Source organism: Mustela nivalis (assembly GCF_964662115.1).
Source record: "Mustela nivalis genome assembly, chromosome: 16".
Lineage (NCBI taxonomy): Eukaryota > Metazoa > Chordata > Mammalia > Carnivora > Mustelidae > Mustela > Mustela nivalis.
This window is the reverse complement of record NC_139035.1, coordinates 14,268,100-14,281,691: the sequence shown is the minus strand read 5'-3', so window position 1 is coordinate 14,281,691 and position 13,592 is coordinate 14,268,100. Positions and strand designations below refer to the sequence as shown.

The following is a 13,592-nucleotide window of genomic DNA, read 5'->3' as shown; positions in this document are numbered from 1 at the left end:
CTTCTAAATAATTGGAAATAGGACCATTGATTTTTGGAATCATTTCCCAACAGGTCAAGGGTAACAACAATGACAAGAAATCCATAGCCCCAATTTTGATGGTCTAGAGCTACTCACACCAAGGAATTTCCAATACCAGCAAAGCACGGAGCACTATTTGCACAAGCAATGGGGAAAACCCAGTGCTTTCTCCACTGCAGATTTATTTGTAGAGACACAGGCATTTTTTCCAGCGCGGCTGCCAAATTATCTCCTGAGCCTGTCTAGCTAGCACCTGGGCTACTCAGCAGGGGGCTTTGCAAATAATACCCTCCCCTTTGCCAGGGTAGAGGCAGCCTGAGTGATTCTGTTTCAGGCTGTTGTGGCACCTTAATCTTTCTAAGCTGCTTCACTCCTATTCTGGGGCCTACCCAAGCATGGCTGGCTGGAGGTGGGGCCACAGCAGCTCTAGGCCTGAGGCTGAGGGCAAGGGGCTGGAGAAATGGCAAGTGTGTGAGAGAAGCTTTCAGTTCCTGAAGAACTTCTGTGTTCTTCAACGTTCGAATGTCCTGGGAAGTTGCAATGGGTCTGGGCATAATTCTTCCATCACGACCGAAAACAACATGGCGAGCTGACAAAAGCCATCAACCATGGGAAAGGAAAGGAAACGAATAGTGATTCAGCACAAACCCACGTCCCAGCTTCTGTGTTCTTTCTATGTTGTAGGAATGATCTCTCTCTCTTTTTTGAAGGTTTGACAGAACTCATAGAGCTGTTATTTAATTTTTACATTCATCCTTAAAGATCCCTTACTCTACCCAATGAATCTTGTGTTGTTTTAGCAGAAAACTGCTTTCTTTAAATGAAGGTTTGACTGAATTTACTTGCTACTTATTACTCATATTCATACTTAGAGATCTGCCCCATCGCACCTGGCGAGATCATTGTTATTTCAAGCAGAGAACTATTTTCCCTCCAATGAACGTTTTATTGTCTTACTATAAAGATAAAGCTCTTTTGGTTAAGAGGAGTCTCAATCTGGTGGTCCCTGAGATAATGTCATATTACCTTAGAGATCTGGAGCATAAAAGCCACTGAATTTTATTCTCTTAAGATTTCTTGAGTGCTAATCATTTCCTCTACCAGGAAAATCTCCAAGATCCAAGGGAGAAGGGTCCCTCCTTCTGTGAGTCCTTATAAATGCTTTTTGGGGACATTAGGAGGGACTCTATGACCGTGGGCAGGAGACAAGTCCTGGGGAGGGAGGGAAAGAAGCCCGAGGGGCAGAAATACTCTGACAGATAGTACTGCCGTCGGGCCACGTGTAGCCATGAGTGATACCACCCCAAGGACCTGGTCTCTGTTTTGTGGAGAAGGCCCAACCCCTCATTGCTCAAATTCAGGTGACCTTGGACCTCATATGAAAATGTAAAATGCATCCCTGTGCTCCAGTAACTTTTTAGGCGCATACCCCTGGAAGAGAAACACGCCAACATCATGGTAGCTGGTTAACTTTATGGATGGCTCACCCCTGTGGATGGAGGGAGGCTGGGGCAGCACAGGAGTGCAAAGGCCTTGGCGAGGGCAGAGACACTGAAGGGAGAATGGATCGTGAACAGAGAGGAAAGGATCCAAAGTCACTCGCTCAACTTCAGAATTTTGTTCTTGCCTTGTCCTGCATCTTAAATTGCCTTTCTTATGAGAAGAAAAATATTTTAATAAGGCTTCCCCCCCACACACATGGTCATCTGCCTTTCTTATGAGAAGCTAAGATATTTTAATAAAGCTTTTCTCCCCCCACATAGTCATCTGTCAGAGAAAGTTAACAGGGTGGCGATCTGATCCCAAAGATTCGTTTGCCTTCTTTGGATTCTTCTGGGCACTCAGGGGCTATGTGTCTTATCTAGGTTTCCCTGGGTAGGGAAGATTTTTAGAAACGAACAGCTTCAAGGAAAGTCTTCTGGCACTCAAAGCGGTGCTCTCTTGACTATCTTCCCTTTCGCCAAAGAAGTTACCCTTCCAGTTTGACGCCAGTGTCTTGACCCTCCCTCCAAAGGGTTATAATATTGACCGGGGCGTGCAGCACACTTATTTCTTCAGTGATCTTTCATAATTTTGTTTAGACGTCTTACCAGCCGGTTTTTAATGACTGTGGCAGCTCTTTTCCTTTATATAGACTTTTCTTTTATTTTATGCCTTTTAAAATACAGGAGTATTCATAGATTCCAGGACTTGGCAATACACGGCACATGTCTGATGTTTTCCTGTGACTCCTACTCCGGGGTATCTACTCCTTACCTCAGCACATGGTAGTAAATTAATTGTGAGAGTCCTTCTTAGCTGTAGGTCTTTAAGAAAACTTGTAAGTTGCTTATGATGACAGATGGAGATAACAATGAATAAAACCAGCATTGTCTTTTTTTTCTTATTAGTGTGTTGGAGCTTATACTTTCCGGTAGAACATGACTACTGGCTGACATGGAGACATCTGTGGAATATGGTCTGTGATCGGGGGTCAGTATTGTTCTAGACCAATGCCACTGGATAATTTAGAGTCACAAAAGGAATGATTTGGTGCTATATTGGTAATAAGCCTATCAAAAACCGTTACCACCTGCTGTAACGTCTTGGTGATTTAGTCGCTACCTGGATTATCCGATTTAGTTTAAAGCACATCAGTTTTAAATAAGTACAAGAAGATAGAAGAGTCATTATATTATTCAAATGTCTCCTGTCTTCCAAGAGCAGGTGGAAGAGGGAGAGCTTCTTAATTTTTCTCCAATCATGGAATAAATACTTGGCACAGAGAGACGTAGCATGCTCTTTTGCCCAATTAAGGTAGGACGACTGGAATTTAAGTCTGTGCCATTGATAGAGAAATAACATTAAGTGGGAAAATACTGTTATTATTTAATTGTTTTGATAGTGTTAAACACCTTTGTGTGAACAGGGTCAAATACAATTTCATCATTTAGGTGAAAGTGAAAGAATTCTGAGATTGAGAAGACTCAGTCTACAGTAAAATGGAAGCCAGAAACAGAGGTGCAGCTGTGAATGATGGGTCATAGAGTCAATTTCATGTAGGTGAAGGATTTTTGCTAATTCTTCTTGCTCCTGATTCAAGGATAAAGGAGACAGGGTTTTACACCAAAGCGAAAGAGATAAAGGAAATTTTCAAAAGCCATAGGACCAGCGGTCTTAGTATGAAACATGCTGCCGGTCACGTTTGAAGGAACATTCTAGAAAGATTTCAGAAAATTTACATTAGTACTTAGTTCTGACTCCAACCAGAAGGGAAACAATATGAGCTCTCCCTCCCCATATTTCAAGTGATATATTTGCCATTTTTGATTTTTGGGAACATCTCTCCTTATTCTTAGAACTGTTAGACGTTTGCAATTTTGAATTAAATTTAGCTCACTAACATTGTTTTAAACCAAAGCTTTTGTCATTTTTAAAGTTAAATCCGCGAGAAGAGGTCTCAAAGAGACACACAGCCCTTTGCTACAATAATCTGAAGTAAAAAAGATCAATTCTAGGAGTTGCAAGCATTCATGTTAGACTTGTGTAATTAAGCATTTTAATGAAAGCAAAGTCCGGAATGGATATTAGTCACAAGCAGCCCGTTGTCCTAAAATGGGACACGGGTCCAAAAGCTGAATGTCACGTGATTAAAAAAAAAAAAAAATCGAACGGCACTGAGCTTGTAATGTATATTTTATTTTGCACAAGCTTGCATATATACTGCACATACATTCAGTTTAAGAGAAGATGGAAGGCACACAAGGCAATTGGACTACTGTATCCTTTAAGTGGTACAAAGCAAAAGGTAAAAGTCTGGAGAGTATACAAAAGCTTAAAACACACAAAGTAAAACCCCCTACCCACCCCACCCCCACAACTTTTTCTGTTTTAAAATTTAGTAGCTGCCAAACTAAATTTTTGTACTTTTACTTTAAAATCAATTGTCTACTGCACCTTTTTATTTTCTTTTTAATATGGACAGGGAGTCTCATTTTTTTTAATCATATCAATTAATATTACAGTACATCCTTGGTAATACAAAATTGTACACCTTCATCAAATAAATTAGGATAAATTAAACCAATAAATTATGCAAAGTCTTCAGAACAATAGACAACAACAAAAATCCACAATTGAAATTGCCTCTAGCTAAAAAAAAAAAAATCAAAAATTGACTTTATCAGTTCAGTTATTGTACTATATTCAAATCAAAGGGTCTTTATTACAAAAAAAGAGCTTAATAATGCTATTTACAACATATTGCTAAATAATATAAAGGCAGTGTTTTTTCACGGTTTATACTATATACATATAAGAAGTGGCTGGGACAACATCGGGAGAAGCCATGACCTTTGATTCTTGTAGGTAGTGCTGAGACCAACCCCAAATGCATGTTTTTCTAATTCTATCCTTGAAGTGGTAATATACAATTTGAAAATGTTTCCCCCCTCCCCACGTGGAGGATTAGAATATTTTTAAAACACAGAATGAATACCTTTTCACAAAAGCGGGCCAGTCTGTTCGCCTTTTCTGCTCGTTTGCGCATTTTAGAGGGTGTCAGATTTGAGAGAGGGCTCAGTTAAAAGACTCAAAAGTCCAGACGCTTCCAGATCCTGCTATATTCTCAGAAGGATGATTATGAGAAGATGCAAAGGTTGAATACGAGTTTTGATCCCAGCTCTGAATATGAACGTTTTAGCTTTAGTTTTATAGATGGTTTACAACCAACAGATCTACAGAAAACAAAACTGCATTTCCTTCAACAGAACATTTAAGTGCAATGCAGTAACCGCTTACTCATATAAACCAGTTACATTCTTTTAAGGGGAGCTTTTTCAAAACAATGCTTCTTGTAATTTGCAAACACAGAGTTTGTACCAGAAGGAAACATTTGTACTATTCACACCAATGAATATTCTATAATATACAGGGCAAAGAGATTTTGCTCTGTCCTCACATGTACACGGCTTTCAGGGAGTCAGTAAACCACGTTTTCTTTGATAAATGTATGATTGCTTCTGAGGGACATCCTGTTTTTAAAGCCCCCAGATCTTCAGCTCTATGACTTAGTATTAACCTGTTTGTGTACGTGCATGTGTGTGTGAGTGTGTGTATGTGTGTGTGTGGTGGTTACTTGCTAAGTGTTTTCATGTACATAGAAAAGAAATTTCATAAATTTACAGAAACTGCATTACCCTTGCCCTTGACATCTGATGAAAGAGACTGTTATCTTTTAAAAGTAGAGAGCAGGATTTTCAAGAATGCTTTCAACTGTCTATACAGTCACTGTAGTGTTCCTAATAAATTCAACAGATGTTGTGAGAATGTAGTTATTTATTAAAATCTCATGTCTTACGTAACAACAGCCATGAGGTTAAATATTTACATTGCTTTATAAAAGTTCCCCTCTTGCTTTAGTGTTTTTATTTTGCTTTTTTTTGTTGTTTTTAACATTTTTAAAAATGATATTCACCCACATCCCTAGCACAGCAACAAAGATTCTGCAAACATAAAACACTTGAATTAAATAATACTCGGAGGCACAAAGCAAACTTCAGGAATATGTGGGTGAACATTTCCTTAAATAATTACTACATTCTACCATCTTCCACGTTGTTTTACCATTTAATGTGAAACGTCCTCATTAAACAGCCAGAGATACAGTAAGAATTAAATGTTTTGTTGTTGCAAATAGAACATTCTTTTCACAAAACATAACAAATGTCTAAAATAGGTCCTTAAATCTAGATAGGAAAAGGTAAGCTTTCCACTTCACACGCATATATATATGTATATTTTTACATGTGTGTATATGTGTGTATGTGTCCTCGTGTTCACACACCTGCACACACATATACAGCACATGGTATGAAATATTGCTTCTATACTACTTTTCATTAGGCTAAGAAAACACAAGATTTGCACCACAGTTACAAAAAATTGGCTTCTACAAGAATTTTCAAAACTCGAATGCTGCTCAAACAATTGAAGAAAAAATAATTTGCGGTATCAAACTGTTCTAAAAATTCTCTTCTTCAAAAACGTATTCTCCCGCTTTGTTTTAAAAAGACACAAAATATGCATAGCTATCAACGTTATGTCAAACAGCCAGAAAAAAAAAAAAGATCTAGTGTTTATTGCAGCTGTAGTAATTGGAAATAAAGTCAAAAAGATGAAATCGAAAGCCACAGAAGGCACAAGAACAATTGTACTTGTGGGAAAAAACTGGTATTTTGAAGGATTTTTAAAAATCCCCCCGCTGGTGCATTTTAGGTCTAGGCACAGACTATCACCTCAAGTGTATATGCAAAAATAATTTAGGGTTAGCAGAAAATAAGTGGTAATGTGGTATTTCAACATGCACTTTAGACTTCTTTTTTCCTATGTAAACTGTCCCTCCCACCTTCATAGAAAGTTAACTTTCTCCCAAGTAGCCAATTTTCACTTGGTGAGAGTTGAGCTGAGATTGGAAAGATGATGATTAAAAAACCAAACCAAACCAAACCAAACCCAGAATCGTTAAGTAGGAGTTTTGAGAGACAGGCTTTTGTCACTTTCCAATGCACTGGGAGGCACAAGATTTGTGATCGTAAAAAGGGGAAAAACCACCCAAAAGCAAAAGTGATCAAACAAAGAGGTGAGTTTAACCTCATGCAATTTCTACTCTGAAACCATTTCTATGCCTCAGTGAACCTTGAGCGGCTATTATCATAGATACGCACATCAACGTTGGTTGTGAACACACACTTTTGCTGAATCCGTCTACTTAAATTAGAAAGGCAGGGGAAAATAATGCTAAAGATCCAAATGAGCCTGGGATCATTACTGAATTTGCCCCAGATCAGAAGATGCTAGCAGTCTGTCTACATAGGTGAATACACTACGGTTTTGCCTTCTACCTTGTAAATGGCAACACGATGTTGATGTCAATTACACGGAACAGCGAAGACCCAGTGGTTTCAGGATGTGAACAATGAATTCCTACTCTTTCACGTGAAGCAAGACAAAAGAGTGTGACCACAAGTTGAGATTGCTTCCCTACTTTGTGCTGATTGGATTTTTTTTTTTTTTTTTTTTTTTTGGTTTGCTTTTTATTCCAATGCAATGATTATCCAAACATTTTTTTATTTTTTTCCCCAAGCAAACCGGAGCAAATTGGATCTGCTGGCTTGGTGTGTGCTACGTAGGGGAGCATGAGCTGGATGATGCATTGGTTGGGGGTGCAGAGAAAAGCCCGTGGTGTTCCAGCCCGTGTCGCTGCACACTGCGAGGGCCCGTTAGCCTCCTGAATGATGCTGGGCATCACAGGACTGTGCTGTTTAATTTAAAGTCAGCAGGTTTTAAGGCTTTGTGCTGACAGTAATTGCCTCCATACATTCCTGTCCATCAGCAGAATTTATAAATGATGGTAAATTACAGCGATTGGGTCAGCTAGTTAGTCACATGGGTCAACCTGCATTCTCCAGAGTCAAATGTAACTTTTATGAAAATTAAGGGAAAATGGTATTTGTGTTCAGTATAATCTAAATACCAGGTTTGTTCCTGTGTCATTTTAAGCGTACATCCAATGCCCTAAGGGGAGGGAGGGGGGTGTCTGGAAAAGCCTATTACAATGAACAAGGAATTCTTACTGCATCTGCACACAAAACCCATCTGGGAAAACAAGCGTGAATGCCGTAGGACTTTTTTAAAAGCAAGTATGGGACACTGTACACCTCGGAAAACCTGGAAAAAGAGAAAAAAGGAAGAAGAGGAGAACCATTGAAGAAAGCGCACACCAGCAGCCGGCTTCCTTAGGTGTGCTGAAATTGCGACTTTTGGGTTAACCCCAACCTTTCCTATGCTGCCTACACACGCTTCGCACGATTTGGTCAGTACTAGCTTCTGAATTCGAAGAGACTTTCTCAGTTGCTTTAAAATGCTGTCCCTAAAACGAAGAAACACTTCATTAGACCATCACCCCTTGGGATACCCATCAGGGCAGTGTGGGTTCGCGCATGAAAAAAGAGGCCATCCTGACGTGGTGAAGATCAAGTCAGCTCACCACTGTCAACAAGAGTCTAATGTAGGCAGGAATTTTATGGTCAACTTGGGATGTCCTTTATTCCTTACTAGAGCAATGTATTCAGAACATAGTGTTGTTGTTGTTGTTGCTTTTTTTTTTTTCCTTTTGGAAACAAGTGTTAAATATAAAACAGACATAATAACGCGTTGAACCATATAAACCAAATTAAGAGTCCATTTGAAACGTATGTGCCTTTTAATAGCTGAAGTGAGATCATAGAAAATGATGTGAAAGGGGTGTTTCTCTATCAAAAATGATCTATACTCACTGATTACGAAGAACCGATTGTAACTCTTAAGAGCGATGTAACCGGAAGATCGGGTGCGAATTTCCAGCTTCATCTCGAAAGAGTCAGTTTTGTGAAGAATTGCTTTGCCCCCGGAAGAAACGGGTACACCCGTGTGGGCCTACTCGCCGTTTCTCTTATGGAAAGGCTTGACCGTGGCTATTTTTGGTTTTGGAATTTGGCCTTTTGGGGTAAACAAGGAATACAACTTACGGAGTTCAAACCGAACAAAATATTTAAGTTTACGTAGTGGTTTCATTGAGTTTTCTGGCCTCGTTAGCAGTAAAAGCAGGAGACACACGTCACCGTCGGCGGGGCAGTGCCGTGTCTCGGGTCTCCCTCTGCCAACTGCCATTTGCGATAAACCATCGATCAAGCAGAAGCATCTTTGAAATGCCTTTCCTTGCGACTAGAGAATTTCCACACGTCAACGTTCTTTTTCCCTGAAAATTAACCCTATTTTAAAGTCTCCAAATGTTAAGGGCCTCGGGCAAAAGTAAACTAAAGACCAAAGGAAAATAACCATCCCCTTGCAACGGAAAACAAAAGAAAATGAGCGCAAGATGACGAGGAGGAACTACCAGCTGATTCCATAACATACCCATGCCTCCCATCCACATCCATAGGAAATCAAAATCTAGACACGTACAACTTAGACATCCAAAGGGGACTGCTACTATTCATACATTCGAAAAGAGTTGTTGAAATTTCTACTCATGAAGCAGCTCTTGTAGGCAGTTCGGGGATTTGAAAATCTCAGGGACTTCACTATCCAGCTTGCAGATGACCTTGTATATGGCCTTCTTCCAGGAAGGATCAACATCTTTGCCTGCGATAATGGCATTGAAAAACTCTCGTAATGTGATCTGCGCAACTTCCAGGAATCTTTCTGGAACCTGCTGATACAAGGGGACAATGGCATTAATAAAGTTTTCAGTTTCAAGTCTCTAGTTCTTCAAAGGAAGCGGAGCTAAGTTCTTTCTTTCAGAAAGGGGCTTTACGTGGCACCCGCATTTGCTAAAAATGGCCGGCCTCTCTTCTCTTATGTAAAGTCGTTATATATAGTAGCACTGTAATGTGGGGTGGACAGCTTTGTGAAGTTCTAGAAAGGGACTTGTGTAAAGGATACACGCAGACGTACTGAAAAACCGGGATTCCCTTCTGAATGTTTGGGTGAGAAAAGGGGACACACCGTTGGGATTCCCCACTTTGTTAAACAGGTGCATTCTGGTGCAAGTCTCTGGCTAATCTTTCAGAATTTGAATCCTATTTCCTTTTGATTTCCATTATGAAAACAAAGTGTGGTTCTCAAAAGTAGAATAAGAGATCATTGGGCTTTGATATCACCGAAACCCCCTGTAAATGAAGAAAACCGAAAAATCTGTTTTCTTCTCATAGCAGCAGAGGACTGCTGACTCAGATGCCAAATTGTATATGGGAGTAACATGCACCAGAAAGTGCTCTGCGTACAGACAGGGATAAGGGGATGACATGAACATGGAGTCCCAAAATACAAAATCTCTACCGGTCCTAAAATTCTACATCGGAAATTATTTTACTTTGAGATTAGAATTGCTCCATAAGAGTGATTCATGCAGCTGATAGTACTAACGAAAACCAACATTTCTGGAGTGTTTGTTACGTGTCAGGAGCTCAGTTATGCACAGACTGTGAATCATCCCATTCCGTTCTCCCAGCATCTCTATAAGGTGTCCCTGTCCCCTTTTTACTGTGTGGAAAACTGAGGTTCAGAGAGATCAAGGGAATTGTCCAAAGTCCTTACATTCTAAGACAAATATCCTCCAAACATTCTTTTTTTTGGTAAATTATTTTTATATTTTACAAGATTTTATTTATTTATTTTAGAGAGAACGAGAGAGAGAGAGAGAGAGAGGTAGAGCACAGCATGAGTGGGGGCGAGGGGGGAGGAGCAGATGGAAAAGGACAGATTCCATGCTGACCCAGAGCCTGACACCGGGCTTGATCTCACACTCCTGAGATCACGACCTGAGTGAAATCAAGAGTCAGACGCTCAGCCGACTGAGCCACCCAGGAGCCCCTTCCAAATATTCTTTTGAGAATCCCTAATTGTTTATCCATTTCTTCCACAGCAATTAATAAGTACGTGTGTTCTCAATTGTTTATTTAATAGTCCAACGTCTTGTCCAGGGAAAGGGGCAGATGTTGATGTCCTTAGTATTCTCTGTCAGCTACCCAAGGTAAAGCATGGCTTCTGTTCCCTACACCAAGATAAAGGATTTGTGGAGCCGTTCCGTGAACTTTTTTTTTTTTTTTTTAAGATTTTATTTATTTATTTGACAGAGAGAGCTCACAAGTAGATGGAGAGGCAGACAGAGAGAGAGAGAGAGAGAGACAGAGGGAGGGAAGCAGGCCCCCTGCTGAGCAGAGAGCCCAATGCGGGACTCGATCCCAGGACCCGGAGATCATGACCTGAGCTGAAGGCAACAGCCTAACCCACTGAGCCACCCAGGCGCCCCCGTTCCGTGAACTCTTAATTGCCCATGTACACATGGACACTCAGTAGATTTCTTTTAGTGGGGTACTTCTGCATTAGTAAGTTTTACTTTTATAGTAAGTGCAGATATATGAGGAAGTAAATGCACTGCAGTTGTAGGTGTAGACAGATCTGTCCACACATACGGAAGGGTTCAAAGATTTTCGTCCCAGTTCACATATGCCATTTTACCAACTACACGGAGGTATCATCATGTTGAACAGATTTGATCTCTTTCTCCCACTCTTTCTCAATTTGTGCAATGGACCATTTTATAATGACAGTAACTATTAAGAAAAACTAAAATGATCACCAGGCATCCCTGTTTCATACATTTAAAGTTGGACAAAGAAGTTTACTCCTTCCAAAGGTAAGTCACTTGTCTTTTGTAAAGAAAATTAAAGGATTTTAATTCCCCAGAAAAAGAAAGGACCCTATGTGGGGCCTATCAGAGTCTAGAAAAAGTGAAAATTTTCAGTAGCCCCTTCCAAAGACATCCACCCCAGCCAGTTTCTCCAGACACTGCTCTCCAAATCATCCCAACAACCCCTTGTCCCTGCCTCGTCCCCCATGGATGTGCTAACCCTTGTACCCCAATGGCCATTCCCTGACGAGAATTCATCTAAATTTTCTACACAATGTTGGTAATTTCTCCCAAAATCTCCTGCAGATACATGAGTATTTGTGGGATAGGAGAAGCCTAGAGAAGGGATTGGCTCTCTCACTGACCTCACACCCAAATAAAAAGTCATTAAGCAGCCTTTTTGCATACTCTCCCCTCTTCCCTCAAAGATAATCCTTTACGTTTTATCAGATGGGCATTACTGAGAGAGGGGATCTGGCTGGAGAACAGTGAGGCAGGGACAACTCCACACCCTAACTACTTGGTTTGGGAGCTATTAGCCAAATGCTAAAGAAACATAATCATAGGCATTTATTAAAATAAGCATTTCAAGAATTGTGGTTTTCCCTGCCATTGGCAACAGAGGCATGACACAGATCTATGTTCCTTGAACAACTGGGGACGCAGCAGGGCATGGCAGAGAGCAGTGCGGGACATAGTGGATGGTGGCTCCTCCAGAGGAAGTCAGGGAAGACCGGAAGCTCCTCCACACCAAGGGCCCACAGGAGATCTGGTGTACCCGGGGCCAAGGGAGCAGAGGTATTGTTTGAGACCATCAGAGGAGAGAAGATGCATCTAGAACAGCATCAGTGCTGGAGGAGGGAGAGAAGGTTCTAGGGGGTGCCTGAGGGCAAATCAAAGTAACTTGGCGGGGGGGGGGGGCGTGCTTCTCCCACCCTATTATTATTTGCCATGCTTGTACGTGGGTTTTATCTTGTTTTAAACATTCATTCCTTTTGGTGGTAATCTTGGGCTATCCTTCACCATCTTTTGTATTTGTGTCTTGTGTGGTTTAATTTTTCGCCTGCTTCTATCTAGTTGTAATGAATTTGCCCCGACGTGTCTTTAGATAAAGAGCCACGGTTTCTATTGTGGGTCTCCGCCACAATGCTTAACAAAGTTCTTTTGCATAGTCTTTCATAATGAGAGCCTGCCTTCTGCTTTATTCCACACTGCTCTGGAGTCACATGTAACTTCTCCCTCGATACTTAAACAAGAAAAAAAATTTTTTTTCAATAAGGCTAAAAGCTAGCATTTAAAGAGTTGGAATAGACCTCAAAAGTCATTTTGTAGATGAAGAAACTATGAGACTCTACAAGATGAATAAATTATGAGAACAAGAGACTCATGTGAAATAACATGTCCAGGTGTCTTATCATTAAACCATGCTGGCTCTCTTTTAATGCATTTTCAGTGATTTCTATTTATATGGGGCATCAAAACCTCGACAAGCTGTGGATCTGTGGCTGAGGAAAACCACAGAAGAGCTAGGAACTTCAAAATAAATGTGAATGGTACAAAGGATTCCCAGGAGGAGACTTAGGATATTGGTTTATGTTTGAGAAGGGATGAATTCTTTTTGAACAAATGAAATGGTTTGCTAATTTAGGGCTTACTTTGAGGCAATACTCATACAACAGATTGGGCTGGTTTAAAGCAATTGATAATGAGATCCTCTAATGCTAGAGCAATTAATCTTTTCTGGTGGCTCCAGAGAGGTAAACTGATGGGTGGCAACTGATCTTTTGAGAGGGTGCCAAGGAGTTCCATCCACAGGTAGAAATATCACCCATGAGAAAAGAGACCCTTACCCCTTTCTGCTTTAAAACTTTCCCCAACTCCATTTACCAGACTAAAAGGGGGCCCTTTCTGATTTTGGGGGGGCTGCCTTAGAATCTGGGCTTACGAGAATGGTGTTGTCCATATTCTTCTGTACCCCTTCACACCTAATGGATTTCCAATCACTAATAAACATCTGCAGAAAATCCCTTAGTGACAAGTAATCCCTTATCTAGGTTTCTTTTAATAGAACCTAACAATCTGCAGAACGAACCCCAGAGTGTCTCCTCAGCATCAGGTGGCAACAGTCAATCAAGTCCCTGGAATGCAAGACAATGCAGGCTGCTGGGAGGGGGGAGGGAAGGCCGTGCCTTTGGACATGCCACAGGGAAAAAACAAAAGGCTTCCAAAGTCTCTGGCTGGAACTCTGAAGCTATTGTGGGAGCTGCTCTGCTGAGTGTTCTTCAGGAGAGGAGAATGGAAACTTTGCTTGATAAAAAGGCATCCCAATATAGGAACCTCACCCCAAATGGTCTTGCCT

General features: G+C 40.8%; 1 protein-coding gene across 2 annotated transcripts in view; it reads right to left on the bottom strand.

Moving 5' to 3' along the window:
- Positions 1-3,678: 3,678 nt before the first annotated feature.
- Positions 3,679-13,592, bottom strand: part of PROX1 (prospero homeobox 1) — a 35,823-nt gene continuing 25,909 nt past the window's right edge. The window contains exon 3 of one of the 2 annotated variants that reach the window (XM_082704060.1): positions 3,679-9,253. In XM_082704060.1, the coding sequence (XP_082560186.1) occupies positions 9,065-9,253 (189 nt within the window). In that variant the 3' untranslated portion in view covers positions 3,679-9,064. The remainder of the gene's footprint in view (positions 9,254-13,592) is intronic. The other variant, XM_082704061.1, reaches the window with a different exon arrangement.